The sequence below is a fragment of the Anopheles merus genome, chromosome X, assembly GCF_017562075.2.
Source record: "Anopheles merus strain MAF chromosome X, AmerM5.1, whole genome shotgun sequence".
In the NCBI taxonomy this organism is placed as follows: Eukaryota; Metazoa; Arthropoda; class Insecta; order Diptera; family Culicidae; genus Anopheles; species Anopheles merus.
In genome coordinates this window covers 4,366,113-4,382,526 of record NC_054081.1, presented here as the reverse complement: position 1 = coordinate 4,382,526, position 16,414 = coordinate 4,366,113, and the positions used below count along the sequence as shown (strand labels likewise).

The 16,414-nt window shown below is 50.8% G+C and overlaps 2 protein-coding genes across 9 annotated transcripts; both read left to right on the top strand.

Annotated features, from left to right (window-relative positions):
• Nucleotides 1–718: 718 nt before the first annotated feature.
• LOC121598456 (allantoinase) lies at nucleotides 719–2,790 on the top strand. The gene is made up of 3 exons (XM_041925343.1): nucleotides 719–1,225; nucleotides 1,292–1,705; nucleotides 1,771–2,790. The coding sequence occupies exons 1-3, from the start codon at nucleotides 1,055–1,057 to the stop codon at nucleotides 2,692–2,694; spliced, it is 1,509 nt and encodes a 502-aa protein (XP_041781277.1). The 5' UTR covers nucleotides 719–1,054; the 3' UTR covers nucleotides 2,695–2,790.
• A 2,940-nt stretch (nucleotides 2,791–5,730) lies between these two features.
• LOC121598427 lies at nucleotides 5,731–13,419 on the top strand. Of its 8 annotated transcripts, none has more exons than XM_041925315.1 (5): nucleotides 5,731–5,980; nucleotides 6,131–6,326; nucleotides 10,950–11,145; nucleotides 11,239–11,463; nucleotides 11,543–13,419. In XM_041925315.1, exons 3-5 carry the CDS (start codon nucleotides 11,053–11,055, stop codon nucleotides 12,812–12,814), a joined length of 1,590 nt encoding a protein of 529 aa, XP_041781249.1. In that variant the 5' UTR covers nucleotides 5,731–5,980; nucleotides 6,131–6,326; nucleotides 10,950–11,052; the 3' UTR covers nucleotides 12,815–13,419. The 8 variants fall into 8 exon arrangements, with proteins under 8 accessions (XP_041781249.1, XP_041781239.1, XP_041781207.1 ...); XM_041925305.1 differs by having other exon boundaries at nucleotides 6,131–6,382; nucleotides 10,960–11,145; XM_041925273.1 differs by having other exon boundaries at nucleotides 6,131–6,382.
• Nucleotides 13,420–16,414: the final 2,995 nt, after the last annotated feature.

The following is a 16,414-nucleotide window of genomic DNA, read 5'->3' as shown; positions in this document are numbered from 1 at the left end:
TCCAAAATCACAATAGGGACAACATCAGATACAGGCCAAATTGGAAAAGGCTTTGGAATAATTCTAATCAAGTCCATGAAGTATACTACAAATCTCCATGGAGTATACTAACTGAACCAGAGTTATGGAATTTGAAGCATTATATCTTTGACCCTGTTTCCAATAATTAATAGGTGACTCGAAATTAGGTTAGGACAAATAAATGAAGAAATATCTGAATAAATAATACATACAATGCTACTCTGCACCCTGCTTTTCATCATTCATGTGTGTTTTATTTAGTTACTTTTATTTTTGTACACGTGAACCATAATATACTTAATAATTCACTGCCATAACAACAGCCAAATATCTCTATTTTTAGTTGCGTTGCCGTGCGTCACAGAGTATTTTTGGAGCACCTAGAGCACCCTAAGACTCGTTATCGCGTACAGTATTTTCGGAGTGCAATTATAGGATCCCCAGCAGTTCCTGCTTGTCTTGGACTTTATTTTTCTTTTTAATGAAACTGATTATACGCGGGGGCTCGCTTTAGCTGCCATCTGACTGCTCTGGCTACATAATATTTATTGCCAGTGATACGGTGCAATTTGCTGCGCCCCAAAACGAATCATCTTCTCCTTGGGTCGAATATGGATGAGAAGCTTTTTGTTATTATGAAGCTACGACGCTTCTACGTCACACAGAGTCTTCCAATCCCGTTGTATAACAGCTTTCCACTACTAACAATAAGATCTGACGTAAAGTTCTGATGCCGATCAGTAAGCAGGCACACTGCTACCTCCAAGTTGAAGACGGTACCTGATCTGCCACTTCTACAAAAAATCGTCACCAGGTCCCGGTCGTGGCGTGATCGTACGGCATGGCCTGGAGCTTCCATTACGTCCAGAAAACACACACACGCATATAAGAGATAATGGGGAGAAAAAGATCTCGCTGTTGCGCATCGATCCTGCCAACAGAATGCGCAAAAGAAGACAACCGCGCACCGCGCCTTATAAGACGCACCGCACGCGCGCTCGTCTTCCAGTCTGCCTCAGGATAGGTCCTCAGGATGGACACCGTCTACACGAGCAAGCGAATCTTTCTGAACAGTGCGAGCCTGCCGGCGGAAGTGTTCCCCGGTGGGATCGTCGTGTCCGCCCACGACGGTAAGGTGACGCGCGTGCTCCCCTCCTGGGCCGCCGTTGAGCGATACCTGAAGGACAATGAAGGTGAATTTGAGGTGAGCTGTTGGGCATTGGGACATTGGGATTTGGGAAAGTGTCTCGCTAACACTACACTTCCGCAGCACTTTGATTTCGGCAACTTGATGCTCATGCCGGGACTGATCGATACGCACGTCCACATCAATGAGCCGGGCCGTACCGAGTGGGAAGGCTTCCACACTGCGACCAAGGCGGCAGCAGCGGGCGGTTTTACCACGATCTGCGACATGCCGCTCAACTCGATCCCACCGACGACAACCGTAGCCAATCTGCGCACCAAGGTGAATGCGGCGCGCGGCAAGATCTTCGTCGATGTGGCGTTCTGGGGCGGGCTAGTGCCGGACAATCTGCCCGAGCTGCGCCGGCTGATTGCGGCCGGTGTGTTCGGGTTCAAGTGCTTTCTGTGCCCGAGCGGCGTCGAGGAGTTCCCGCACGTGACGGAGGAGCAGGTGATGGAGGCGGCACGCCTGCTCGAAGGCACCGGTGCAGTGCTGGCGGTAAGTGATCCGAACTTCTTCGAAGTCGAAGCGAACTCGTAATCGACGCACTGCTCCACTTCCAGTTCCACGCCGAGGTAGAGTGTCAGCGGCTGCAGAGTGTCGGCCCCAGACCGCTCGACCCGCACAAGTACCGGTCGTTCCTGCAGACGCGCCCCGACACGATGGAACAGCAGGCGATCGAGCTGGTCGCGAAAGTGGCCCAGCAGCACGACGTTCGGGCACACATCGTGCACCTGTCCACGGCCCGTGCCTTGCCAACGATAAGGGCGGCCCGGGCGCTCGGCGCTCGCCTGACGGTGGAAACCTGCCACCACTATCTGTCGCTGGCCGCCGAGGACGTGCCGGACGCTCACACCGAGTACAAGTGCTGTCCGCCGATACGCGGCCGCACCAACCGGGAGCAGCTGTGGCGCGCCGTGCAGGCCCGGGACATTGATCTGATCGTGTCGGACCATTCGCCCAGCACGCCCCAACTGAAGCTGCTCACCGACGGGAAGCGGCGGGGCAACTTCCTCGAGGCGTGGGGTGGCATTTCCTCGCTGCAGCTCGGGCTGCCCCTGTTCTGGACCGGCTGCCGGCGGTACGGGCTGTCGCTGCAGGAGACGGTCCGCCTGCTCTGCACCGAGCCGGCCCGTCTGAGCGGGCTGGATCATCGCAAGAGCCGGCTGGACGTTGGCTACGACGGAGACATATGTGTCTGGGATCCGGAGGGTACGGTCACCGTCACGGAGGACATGCTCGAGTTCCAGCACAAGGCGACTCCGTACCTGAACCGAACGCTTCAGGGCGTCGTGCATGCAACGGTACTGCGCGGCTCACTGATCTATCAACGCACGGACGTGCCAGCTTTCGGGCCACCTTTGGGCAGTATACTGCTCGATGGTCCTAAGTCAGAAGTTCAACGAGAGGAGTTGAGCAAGAGTTCAACATTGGCCGCAGGAAGCATATCGGCTGAAGAATTGGAAGATGATGATATAGATTTGTAAAAAAAATACACATATATGCTAGGGTAGAATAGCTATAAGTAATAAGATAAGTAATATGGGTAAGAGGTAAACTTGAATACACTGTTACAGACGGTACGTACAGATTTCGTAACCACCTGTTCTGCGTCGAGCACGATGGCGTTGAACTGACAGCACTCGATTGCAGGGTCATTGCGCCAATCCGATCCGAGATTAATTGAGCTGAGTGGAAAGTTTCCAGCCCTTGTTTTGGTTGGTTTTTGGTCAGTAGGTCGCATTATTGCCGGCTGATAAGCGCGTTGCGACGACACAAACATGCGTTGGGGCCTCAACGCAAATGCGCTCTGATGCGCGAGGGCTGTTCTTGAAAACTGGAAAAAAGGCGTATCAATAGCACCGAAATGACCTGCGGTGTGACTCTTTTCGGTGGGATATTTCCATCAAAACAGCAAGGGACGTGCCTCCTCGTACGTGCGCGCGACAGTAACCTATCCGGTGTAGCTCCTATCAGGGATTGCAGAAGCTGTTGAATGCTCCTCAGTTCTTGGAAATGCCAAATAGACCTTTTTTTAGGGGGGCTTCTTCCATTTGGAACCTCCAAGGCTAAAAGGCCATCGTGGCATGGATTGGTGGTGCTGCTACTGATAGTGCAAGACCCCCCCGCTAGAACATGACTCTTTAATCTGGAGTTCACACTAACGGCTGTTTGGATTAACCACCTGGCTAATCGCAATCGCCTTCGCGTACTTTAGAGTCTTCAAGAGGTTCGCCTCCTGATCTTCTCTCTCTCTCTCTCTCTCTCTCTCTCTCTCTCTCTCTCTCTCTCTCTCTCTCTCTCTCTCTCTCTCTCTCTCTCTCTCTCTATCTCTCTCGTAAGCCTGCTCTCTCCAGGATGCTCGGTTCCTAGCTGCGGCTTTCCATCCATGGAGACACCCGATCTCCGACAGGTTTTACTTCACCTGATCCTACCGTCGAGATCGCTGTGCTTTCCTGCGCCTCGTGCCGAACTGAGGGAAACTACATGCTCGAACACACCGCCAAAGAAGGTTCGGAGGAAGCATTGTTCAAACAGGGCAAGAGCGTGCTCGGATGGTCCAAACCATAGAATACCACCGGGCGAACTTTGCAATATATCTCACATTTCGTTCGGTTTTGAAATCTTCTGGACCTCAGCAGATGATTGAGCCCATAGCACGATTCCCATGAACAATGCGTCTCCGGAATTTGATGTTGTTGGCGTTGCCCAAAGTAACGACCATCCCAAGGTAGCAAAACTCCTCCTCGACTACCTAAATAAGTGCAATAAGTCCACATGTTCGATAATGTTCGATAACGGGAGTTAATGTGTTTTGCGTCTGCAAGCGGTTATGTACAGCATCAAGGCTAATGAGGCTTGGGTGCATCAAAAAGTTGTGATCTGATGTGGTGATCTAATCAATACGAATCTTGGCTCTTTCACGGTGTCTACGACCTTCCCAGGCAGCCAACGGACATTATTCCGCCCGGAAACCACACAACCGCTCGATGGAATATCAAATGTCGAGCTGTCAATAATTTTAGGACCGAGTCGAGATATATCCACGTGTATGTGTGTGTGTTGGCAACATAAAGATTTCAAGTTGTCGAACACAAATGAGTGACTAAAGATATATATAAATCTAAAAAAAACACACACACTCACACGCACGTATACAAAATGTATATTTAGTTTCCGTGTGAGTCGTTGACGTCATTTGTTTGAAGTCTGAGTTTGAGTGTCTGAATCAGTGAGACCTGTCTATTAAACCGATCACTCCAAGCATCATCAAAACAATATTGTTTGTTATGAGATACAATCGTACTTATTCGATTTTTTTTTCTAGAGACTTTGGACATGTTGGGCTGGTTCGCTCCTAACCTATTGGATTATAATTTGCTGATAGGTTGAGCCGTCGAACTGTTATCAAATCACGTGCAGGATCTGCTGCAGCGGATGACATATCCGTCTCAAATCTAGCACCCCTGTCAGCCTGTGACTCCTACTATGTTCGTGCCCCCACAGCAAGCTCTCCTGAGATGCAAAACGCCGTTTTGTATGTGCGACTTTAGCTTTTCGGGCGAAAAATCTTTCGGGGCCTTGGAGAAATCTTGGAGCTCCCAAGCTAAGGCACACCCGCGGCGAAGATCTCTGTCGAAAAGAAAAAAAATCCTGTTTTCCGAAGCCCGGGTAAGCGCAAAACCGATTCTACGCCATGGCGATGCTGTAACTTGCTGTAAGCTCATTCATCTCCTGCCGAGCTTTTGCTTTTTGCATATGGGGGGGAGCTACGGTTCTGCGATATCAGTCTGCGCTCCACACCTCTAGGGATGTAGCGTTGAGCCGTCGCAAAGCATCCAACAGACAGGTTCGCTGCTTGCGCGTGCTCCAGTCGCTCGCTCGCTCTCCCGCACTCTCGCGCAGGCTCCCCCGCCGCTCCCGTCCCATCCGCAGGACCTCTGCCCGCGCTCTGTACAGCGGCTCACATTAGAAGCCCCTTCCCCCCAGTAGACGAAAGTGTGCCCTCCGCTTCGCTTGGCTCGTATCAGGTTTTTTTTGTTTTGTTTTGTTTTGTTTTTGGTCGCTCAGCGCCGTTTCGCGCTCATGCTGTGTCTCCGTTTTTGTACTCGCCACTCTGCATCATGTACCGGCTAGTGTTCTCGCTCCCTGTCTCGCTTGAACACATCGCACTCGCACAGGATCCCGCTGTCCCCAATAGCGCCCAAGGAAGCCCAAAGGGGTCCAGGGTGGGTGGAGGGGGCGCAAATGTCGCGCGAGGTCGTGCGATGTGGCGTGAGGCGAATCAGATCGAGTCCGCCCGAACCGGGTACGGGGCAAACAAAAACAAACTCTCCGGAGCGTTAAGAAAGCAAAGGAAAAAAAAAAACAGTTTATACATGGAGTGGTGGGATTGAAGCTGGTTCTTGCGACTCCGGCAGGAGAGCAAGAAAGAGAGAAAGGGAGAGCACGAAACACAGCAGAAAACCTGCCGTAAGGTGACACCGCCGCAGCCGCCGCAGCCGCAACACTCTCTAGGCGCTCGATCTCTCCCTGCGCAAACTTCTGCTCCTTCGGCAAAACATCACAACCGCGGGCGGAAGGTGCTCCCACAGATAGTGGTGTGAAGGTTTTTGCCGCGAGTATCCGAGAGTATCTCCCACCGCGCCGCGGCACGGCTTAGCTCATTCGACTAGTTAACGCCGGACGGTACGGAGCGGGCTTTTGCAAATCAGACCCGCAACCCCGTAAGCAGCCTAGACGACATACGCGCGCTCCGGTGGTTGTGATAGGGTAGGGGTCTTTACACACACACACACACATACACCGACAGCATCACTGAAACCATACAAACACTCAAACACACCCACACACATACACTGAAGACAACAAACACGCAAACGGTTGGCATACCTTTGTATCAGTGATGTCTTGATTTGCTAGATCTGTTTTTGCTGCTGTGACACGAGGGTGACCAGCCGCAAATACTAAGTGCTGCGCTGCGGTGTCGAGCATTGGTAGTACCGAGACCGGGAGAGACAGAAAGCGAAAGAGAGAGAGAGAGAGAGAGCGAGCGAGCGTGTGTGCGCTTAGTAGCAGCCCGATAGTGTCTGAGTGCGATCCTGCCTTCTGCTAACGTGTGAGTCTGCCAGATCGAGGCTCTACCAGTGGACAGCGCGTTTGGGCACACAACAGGTTTGTGGGCGTAGTTTTTTGACGTTTGGATATTGAAGTGCCAAAAGGTAGTGCTTGAAGTGTGTACTAACCCTGTCGAACTTGCATAGTGATCGTGTGAGTGTGTATGATGGAGATGCTCCCAAAGTTTGAAAATCCCAAATCTGAACAAAATCTGAACCGAGGTACTGCATCTCCCGAGTGGCTTGAGGTGAAAGCAGTCAGCGGGAAGCAAGATAGGCAACAGGTCATGATCTAATCACCAATACACCCTGGTGTGTTGGGCTAGACATGGGCTAATCTGCAATCAATACTAAGGTGATGCCATCAATCAGAAAGCGTGAAGCGGGAACGAAGTCTTATTTCGCCACGTGATGACACGGGACCTGTCTTCCTGGAATTGGCAAATGTGTACTTCAAGACTTCAAGAAATGCCAATCCAATCCTTCCAAGCGAGCGATTTCCCCCCCGCTATTAAGCTAGCAGGAGCCTAGAATCAGGGACAGTGCTACTCGTTAGCCGGCAAACGTTATCTCCCATGCATCTCCTCCAGGAAATGGTTCCCACATGCAAGTGCCCTGTGAACTAGTAGCGGCAGAGTAATGAGTGTGTGTGTTTTTTTTTGTTTTGCCCCTCCTCACCCTTTGTTTACCGTTTGTTTCCATCTTCCGTAAACAAGGCTCGCGGCAATTTGCTTGTCTGTACTGTACTGTGGTTAGTTTACCAACTGCTGGCGTGCAAACAGCCACACACCGATGGCAATGGCGACGCTGGCGGATCGAATGTCCCAATGTCGCACGTCGCAATCGGAGGAGCATCCAAACGAAGACGACGCAATATCAGACACTCATCAACTGCGATGCAGGCGCAGTTTACAATCGGGGCGCATTCATCAGCGCGAGCTGGCATCATACCACGTTCGCTTCTTAATGTTCCAGCCAGGGCCTGCTAGTTCGCAGAATTGTCTAGAAGTTTAGGTCAACGCGGTGCGAACTGTCCGTTTGCAAAACAGTTACGTCCTGCGCTAGGCCTCTGAGTCGACTTCAAAGGAAATAGGGCCTGCTTATTCTACCCAGTAGAGCTGTTGTACAGATTTAATAAGCAGGTATACACACACACACACACACACACACACACACACACACACACACACACACACACACACACACACACACATACACTCAGATTGCACGACTCGCCTAGAAACGGAGATACTGGTTGGGCGACAAGCAGTTAATTTGCATCTAATTAACTTCACACGCCAGATACGCCTTCGCCCCGTAGCCTTGCGGCGCACCGGTTCCTAGCGTGATCTCGGGTCCCGCGTGCGCATGTGTGCCGAACCTGGAGTGAACCTGGTCAGTGCATCCTTTTATTCCCAGCAGCAGCAGCAGTTGGATCTCCCGGGAGCTCCCGGGGATCTACTCCATCAACCTGCTGCCGCTGCGCAAATAGGCGGAGCCGTCCAGATGGCCGATGCGGTGCGTTGTTTGCATACTGCAATTAGGCGTACCGAGATGCATGCAAAAACCACTTTTCCACATTCCACAAGGGGCACCCGCCGTACGCTCGAATCGTGCATTCTACCCATTGCCTACCCCTTGTATACCCCTTATATAAGGTACCTAATGCCGGGCCGACGTGTAGAGCAGTGGGAACACTTACATCAGGTGGCACACAAACACTTTTGCACCTTTTTCTTCTCAGGACTTTAGCGGTGTGCAGAAACACCGCGGGTCGCGGAATGAAACCGCCACCAGGCAGCAAAGGGGGTGGAAGGTGTCATTCGACTCGCCGCACTTTTGCTTCTCACTGCACGAGGGAAGGAAGGGTGCTGCGTACCTAAGCGATCACCGCGCCACTATGCACCGTGTAATTAAAAGGCAGCGCTGCCTGCTGGTGCACATTGCCGGGAGGTAGCCCAACTTTCACCCGACGACACTTCTCGGGCGGGATGCGGAGGCGCTTATTACAGGGTTTCCCACGATTTATTGGTCAGTTCCCATGATTTTTTGGTGCGTTCCCACGATTTTTTGGTCGTATCCCATAGATTTTTGGTTCGTTCCCATAATTTATTGGTATTTTCCGATTGGATATCAATACAATTGGACCAAAAAATTCTGGGAAACGACCAAAAAATCGTGGGAACGCATCAACAAAATATGGGAACCCACCAAAAATTGATGGGAACCGACCAATAAATCGTGGGAAACCCTGTAAGCTGAAGTTGCTTTGCGCAAAACGATGGGAGTCCACGGGCGCGAACAGAGCATCTTGGAAGCATCTGTTGGAAGTTTGCTAAAGCTCTTTCAAAACTGTGCACATGGAGTATCCTAATGTCTGGGGAAGGCCACTAGCTAGAGCTAGGCAAACTTGAACTACAAAGATCCAGGAGTCCATTCATGCTGCAAGCAAACCTTCGGGGACCAACTGCAGGCACCACTTTCACCATTCCGCCAGAGTTACGTACAAAAGACAGACAGTCTGCCCGTTCGGTCCCTTCCCCTAAGGCGCAAAGCGCCGCGTGACATTATTATTTCCTAATATTTAAATTCAACAACCGCTTTATGGACGGTGGACAAACATCCCCGTGCTGGGAGCCTGTACGCGCACACACACACACATACACACTCCCACACTGGTTCCGAAACTGCCAAGACGAGTTTGTTAATGAACACCTGTCCTGCAAATTTAATCCCACACCTTTCCGATGAGTCATTCTTGCCCGATCTGGCTTGCCACGCCACGCCGCGATGACTTTAAATCCTCCCCTCCACCAATGCTTGGCGAATGGGCGAACATTAATCATTGCCAGGCGGCTAGTGATGGGCCGCTTCCTGCTCTAACTGGTAACGGTCCAGTATCCATGTGTTCTCTCGAAGGGGTGCTCCACTGCGTTTGTGGTCTGCGCATTGGACGCTTCCTGTTGTGTCTTGTGCCTTTCGCGATGTTCAGCCACTAGTACCTTGCCTCAAGACTCCTCTACAACGAGTTACTTGTTGGGAATCGTTCTGTTCAGATGTCCCTGGACTGATTCTTGAATACATTCTCATACTCTAAGGACCGTTGGATTCTTCCACCAGACTACCAGGCTGCTTCAGAACTCAATTTTGGCGCCTAACACATCTATTTTTGTCTGGAAGTCAACTTTTTTTTATATGCTTTAGTAGCAATCATGATCAATTTACAAGGTATTACATTAACATTCCAAAAAGCATGTACTTTCATTGTTTTTAATTAAAAGTATCACATTTCAGGCCATTGTTTATGCCCTAAGAATGCATTCAAACTTAGCAGACTCCACAGACATTTTCCAATTTTGCATGACAAAGGTATTTTTTAAAATTCATTCATTTTTAAGCAAACAGTTTCAAAACTTTGCAAACAAAACGGTTGATTGACAGTCAAAAACTAATGCGTTAAAGGGGAAAACTGTGCCTCAGAGACATCATTTAGTGGCAACGACTGCAACATGCTTAATTTACTTAGGAAATCGATTAATAGATTTTAGTTTTTAAACATTTTACAGTAACGAATAACGCTTCAGGTAATTGCTGTATCCCTTGCAAAGTAACTGGGTACTTGGGTACCAAGTAATCGGTTACTTGTAGCTACCGGTGCCTCGTCGTTACTTGTTATTAAACAAAATCATCTCTAGAACCGTCATCGCTTTCCATTTACTTCCTCTCAACTTCACTTCAGGTTTTAACCTGTGCAATGCATATCTCGGAACATTTGTCTCTCGTTAGTCTGTCTTTCAATTCTGTTGGATTAGAAACAAACGGGCGGTCCGGAACAGCCGAATGGCCCAACTCTGCCGCTGCCTATCGGTGCCGTGTCACCGTGGTGCTCTGCTAGAAGTTTCAGGCTGGTTCATGGGATTTTGTGTTTTTTTTTTTTGTTTACTGCTTTCCGTGATAGATTCCACCCCTCTGCACGGCTCTACCCCCAAACAGCGCCAAATTATTCACCTCTCTCCCATTCTCCCCCAACTGGCAGACGGGCAGCAGCACAAGTAACACACGAAACACAAAAAAAAAAAACAGGCACAACTATGCACGGTGTTAAGATTTCCATGCCGGCAGAAAACTTGTTTGTGGCAAGCGCAGCCGCTCGGCTGGGCGGCCACGGAATTTAGCGAACGGTCGGGCTACGGCACTGTGCTAAGTGGCTGCTGCTGCGGTTTGGGTACGCCCGGATGGAGGCGGTGGGGGAGTGCTAGAACTAGTTTGCGCGTGTTCGGAACCGGCCACCAAACCACATTTGTCTACTTGGCAAGGCGGGAGCTGGTTTTTGGGGGGTAGGAATGAAGCTGCCTGGAGAGGGGAGCGGGTGGAGAGAGGGGGGGGGGTATAAAACGATTTTCTAATCCCCCCCACTTGTACCTTCTCCATGGGGCCACTAATATTCACACTAGATGCAAAACGGGTGGCTTGGTAGCCTGTTGGGTGGTGTGAGCAGGTACTGCAAACTGAAACTAATACGTTGATTTTCTCTCTCTCTCTCTCTCTCTCTCTCTCTCTCTCTCTCTCTCTTTCTTTATTTCTCTCTTTCTATGTGTCTCTCTCGTTCGAATCTTCGTTTTTAGGATCAAACAGGCCCCAAGTGGACAAGTTTCTTCCTTTTTTTGGGACGGAAAATAGACACCGTTTGTGTGTGTGTGTGTGTGTGCAGTCACAAGGCAGACAGAGATGGTAACCGTGCCGCACGTTTGGCTAGCGCTGGCCACGGTGATCCTGGCCACGATGCACGGCATACCGGCAACGGCCAACCGGGAGCACAAGGTAAGCGACGAACCCTCCCTCGTCACGGCGACTTCAACACTCGTTTTTGGCTCTAAAACTGGGCTTTTCTTCACTGTTCCGTGTCTTGGACAGGTGCACAACATTGTGCTGTACCCGAACAAGCAGTCCTGGTGTACGACGCGCAACATCAGCCAGGTGATAACCGAGCCGGGCTGCAAGCAGGTGACGATCGACAACAACGTGTGCGTCGGCGCGTGCTTCAGCTACTCGATACCGCACACGGAACCGTCCGATCCGGGCGAAATCATCGGCCCGTACTGCGACTCCTGCCAGCCGTCCGACGTGTCGTACGTGTTTGTGAGTATTAACCGTGTCCGTTGTGTGCGGCCGCTCTGCTAAACCCCTCCCCCCCCCCCCCCGCCGCTCATTCTTGCAGGTGAAGGTGGACTGCACGGAGAGCAGCAACGCGAAGAGCCCGTACCTGTACAAGCAGGTGCAGCTCATACACAACTGCACCTGCACTGCGTGCGAGGAGCAGTCGACGCACGGCACGGCAGCACTCGTCACGAGCGACCAGCAACCGGGCGGGGGCTCGCAGGAGCATCCGGCAGCCGCGCACGGCCAGCAGCTCGGGCACGACCGCCGGCACCAGCCGAAGCACGCGGCCGGGACCGCGGTCGAGGCCGGCTCGGAGGAGAGCCCCTCCGACAGTGACATGATCCAGGACGACATACCGGAGATACTGGAGGTGGTGCACTACAGCGAGAACGACACCGAGCCGATCCGGCACACGCCCGTGCACGATCTGCAGTCGCCGCACAGCGGCACCACCTACCTGGAGCAGCAGCAGCTCAACCACTACGAGCACAACAGCCACACCGACAACGTGAAGAAGCTGCTGCACCAGAAGATCGTGACGCTGCTGCGCTCGGTGGAGGAGACGAACTCGCACACCGACCGGGCCCAGCTGGTGGAGATGATACGGCTGATCAAGGGCACGAGCGACCGCAACTGGGACGAGCTGGTGGAGAGCCTGCAGTCGGAGAACGCGATCCTCGACTTTAACCGGCTCCGGTCGGAGCTGGTCGAGGAGGAGCCGCTCGCGGGCGATGCGGGCGGCGCCAAGCCGGTCGAGCAGGAGCCGGCCGGTGCCGGGCCGCCCGAGTACGCCGACCACCGGCGCCTGATGCACCGTCAGTACGACGCGCTGCGGCACCGGGCGCACGGCGAGCCGGTGCAGCCGGCCGGCGAGACGCCGAAGCAGCACCAGCCGGCGGGCCACCACACGGTCGGCGAGCGGATCGACGCCCACCATCATCTGGGGCGCGGCCCGCACGGCGCACTGGTGATACAGGCCGACCGGGCCGACCAGGAGGTGCACCGGAGCATCCAGAACGGGCACGAGATCACGGAGAAGATTCACATCCCGGCGCACGAGCTGAAGCCGAACCATGCCGGCACGGTGGTGACGTACGACGGGCACGGTCCGGTGCCGACCGCCGCCGGAGCCGCGCTCGGTGACGGCGAACCGCGCCGGGACCATCACTTCCAGACGCCGCACATGCACGCGCGGGCGCACCACGGTCACGGCCACGGTCACCATCAGCATGCCGAGCACGGCGAGCATACCGGCCAGCATCATCCGCACGGGCACGGGCAGCACAAGCCCCACCAGGCGGTACCGGCCACCGACACCACCGAGCAGTGAATTTCCGCCCAACGCGTAGTAACACACCACAATCGTTAGACGTTAGAGAGCGGACCCTGGGGATGGGATGGTTGTGAGCGGTTTCGTGTGAGGAACAATAAATGAGAGGGTGTGTGTGTGAGAGAGCGAGAAAGAAGAAGAGAAAGAGGAAGAAGAGAGAGAGCAATAGAGTAGATAATCTACTTCTTGGCAGGGCCATAACCGTCACGCAGCAAGGGTTTGTGAGCATTGCGGCAAATCTATTTACCGAATAACTTACATTTTAAATTTCTAGTCGCTAGTGGGGTTTTTTTTAAATATTTTTGTTGTTGTTGTGTGTGTGTGTGTGTGTGTGTGGGCGCGCGTGGACGTGACTAGTAATTATTCAGACGAGCGGAATTTAAAATTCGGCAACACCATAGTCTAACAACAACAGAAAAAGAAAGGCACAAACGATACTAATTTTTAGGTACGAATGTAGGCGTTTTGTTTTTTCTTCTTCATGAAACTGGCTGGCCATATTGTAGTGGGTGTAGTTCGTTTGGCGCAGGCGCAGGCACGATCGTATTGGTTATAAGGAAGAACAAAATTTGAAAATTATGTAAACAAAAAACCCGTACACACCACCGCCACCACGTGCAGAGGATATATATATATATATACATTAATATTGCGCAGAATTCTAAGTACCCAAGTAAAAGCTAGTGTTAAGGACAAGAAAGCAACCTCCGCCGAACCCGGGCGGGTGGTGTCTCGTATCGTTTGTTTGGCCGCTTTTACCGAAACCAGATGTGTTGCAAACTATGTCTTTACGAGACCAGTGGAAGCATTGGAATTACTTCAACAAAGTCTACCGAATGGCTGGGGAGCTGATGCGTCCCGAACTTCTACCCTGAATATGTACCCTCTTGCTACTTTCTAGGACAGTGATCCAACTGATGGGCTAAATCCAAGACCCCAATCCAGGACCCAGAAGAATTCGGGACTAGTTCTACTGGGTTGGAATCAGGATCCAGTTCTTGGACTGGGAGTTCCAATTCCAAAACTGAAGTTCAGATCTAAGGTAATGCTGTGGTAATGGTAACGTATGAGATCAGTTTCAAAGCCACCATAGACTCGGACATCAATTCCAGAATCTGGAGCTGGATCAGGTCCAGCTGAAGAACCCGGAATAGGTTCGTCGCCCAATCCAGGTCTTTTACTGATTTAAGACCAGAATTCAAAGCGTGATAGGTACAGAACAATCCTCTCTATCAACAGAGCCTAGATCGGGAAAGGTCTGAAGATACACTTAAACTTCCAATAAAGCTCTAATCGATCGCCGTTGTTACACCATTTCTAGGGCGTTTTTGTACATCTCAAAATTTGGGTTACTTTTTTCATTTGAAAGGTACAATCTATTGTTTCTTATTTTAACTATGTGTAAAAAAAATAATAATAAAAATATGAGTCCTCCACACCCACGACAGCTGGCCGCTGAGCTTCCAGGCATGTTGTTGAGTTGCTCAGCCCTGAAGTCGCGGGTCAAAAATAGTCTAGAGCCAAGAACAACGCTATCAACGCCGCTAGCAAAACCTACCCAACACAACCAGCAGCAGTAGCACAATCAATGAACCTGCTCCCCTTCTTCGCTGGTGTCTAAAGGCGAGAGCAGAGCGCTGCTGGCAAGCCTGTGACCCTGGTACCCGGATAGTTTAACGCCCGACCGTTCACACGAGCGCCGTATGTGGCCGTACAGGACTGTCAAGCGGGCCGTGCTGTCAAACTGACTTGACGGGGCTTGGCGCAACAGTCGGTTGGCGTACGACGTTGCTGCTTTCCTTTGCTTTTGGCTGCATACATTCTTTTGGTTCTACAGTGGACGTATTTTAATACAAAAAAACTCACACATTTCTGACCGAGTAGCAAATGAACAAAAAGGTTTGGAAAGGTGCTCGTTTTTGAGTAGGATCGATTGTTATTCAATTTCTATTCCCATAGGGCACCAATAAACGCAGTAACCGAAAACTCAAACACTGCGAAGCCTAATCTTGGATTCCCGCGTATTCCTGCAAAGATGGCCGCAGATAGCCAGCATCCTCCATCTGTCTGCGCTTTTGCAAATACAAAAATAAACAAATGTATTTCGCTGACCCATTGACCGGCACGCTGTTTACTATTTGCGTTGACGGTTTAGGAAAGAATTCATTTCTCCTTAGGTGCGTTCGTCACCGGTGTGCACATTTACGAACATATGGGCATAGAAAGGGCTGTTCGTTTTACGCGGCTATAAGGAACATCCATTAATTACGTGACGGTCGTAGAAGCGAGTATTTGCTGCAGAAGTTGCTTCAAAGGGGTTCGAAATTGTGTTTTGTTAAATACATTAAGTTACTCGGTACATTTTTTGGCACGCTTTTAGGATCGCTGCCTGAGTTCACCTTTTGCAGTAGTTCAACAAGCAGGCACAGCAGCAAAGTTCCAGGTCAGTCTTTGGTATTGAACTTTGAAAAGAACCAAATTGTCGGACGGATGTCATGTTTTCATGGCTACAAAGTTCGTTACACGTTCTTAGCAAGCATCTAAACAGCATCCAAACCAGCTGCAAAGTTCCAAAGAGTTTCATGTGCTTACTAAAAAGAGTCATTGTTTCATCTCTCAACCGATCGCAAATCAGCTATCGAGTTCGGGCTGGCCTATTGGGTAACTAATAACAAAATTTGCAAATTTAACGCGTCCCAAAACGTCAATCAATTCAGATAGGTTATATCAGCAATCAGCAAGTAGTTGAATCTATCAGGCCCGCGAAATCATGTTTTAGGATGTCTAGATATTTAGATTTTAACCCACACTAGCTTCTTCTTCTTGGCGTGGTCATATCCTACGTGGTCATGCCAGCCTGTACAGGCTATCGAGACTTCTTCGCAAGTACCACGCAGCCGGATAGTTTGTTTTGCTACGGGGATATGGTCCATGCGAGGCTTGAACACACAACGGGAAAGTTTTAGGTGGGATTGGGCAAATTCATTATTTTGGAAATCATAAATCTCTAAAGATTTATAGTTATATAAATTTCAATGGACTTATGAAGCTCATAGATTCATGAAGCCTTGGAGATTAAAGGATTGTTTTAGTTAGTGAATTTCTCAACTGGTAGAGAGAGGAACGTCTGTACTGATTGAACGCTTGCGCTAGACTCCTTCTTTATTCCTTGTTTCCTTCATTCGTCCCCTCAATACAATTCCCAAGCAGCAAATTCAAGTGACAGAAGGTCATATGTTTATACCGTACAAATTCATTACTCAACATAGCCGCCCCCCGTTGAAAGGTAGCTTTCAACCCTTATTACGAAACCTCTCTTTCTTCCTTCTGTCCGGGCAGTATGCAGATCTTGGTGATGGCTCTTCTGTAAATTCCATCCTTCGTTTTCACATCAACCACTCGAACCAAGCCGTCATCACCAGGATAAATCTTCAGCACTCGGCCGAAGCGCCATTTGAGAGGGGGAAGGTTGTCCTCCTTCAGCAGGACCATAGTGCCCTCCCGAACGTTGTCTCGCCTTGAAGTCCACCGGGTACGCGGATGCAAACCAGACAAGTAGTCTCGATTCCATCGCTTCCAAATCCGCCGAACATACTCCTG

Excerpts from the sequence above, each read along its gene's own strand:
- LOC121598456 (XM_041925343.1), top strand. The coding sequence starts at position 1,055 with ATGGACACCGTCTACACGAGCAAGCGAATCTTTCTGAACAGTGCGAGC. Across the intron at positions 1,226-1,291 it reads ACAATGAAGGTGAATTTGAG|CACTTTGATTTCGGCAACTT; the intron begins GTGAGCTGTTGG and ends ACACTTCCGCAG. Across the intron at positions 1,706-1,770 it reads GCACCGGTGCAGTGCTGGCG|TTCCACGCCGAGGTAGAGTG; the intron begins GTAAGTGATCCG and ends CTCCACTTCCAG.
- LOC121598427 (XM_041925322.1), top strand. The coding sequence starts at position 11,053 with ATGGTAACCGTGCCGCACGTTTGGCTAGCGCTGGCCACGGTGATCCTG. Across the intron at positions 11,146-11,238 it reads CGGCCAACCGGGAGCACAAG|GTGCACAACATTGTGCTGTA; the intron begins GTAAGCGACGAA and ends TGTCTTGGACAG. Across the intron at positions 11,464-11,542 it reads CCGACGTGTCGTACGTGTTT|GTGAAGGTGGACTGCACGGA; the intron begins GTGAGTATTAAC and ends TCATTCTTGCAG.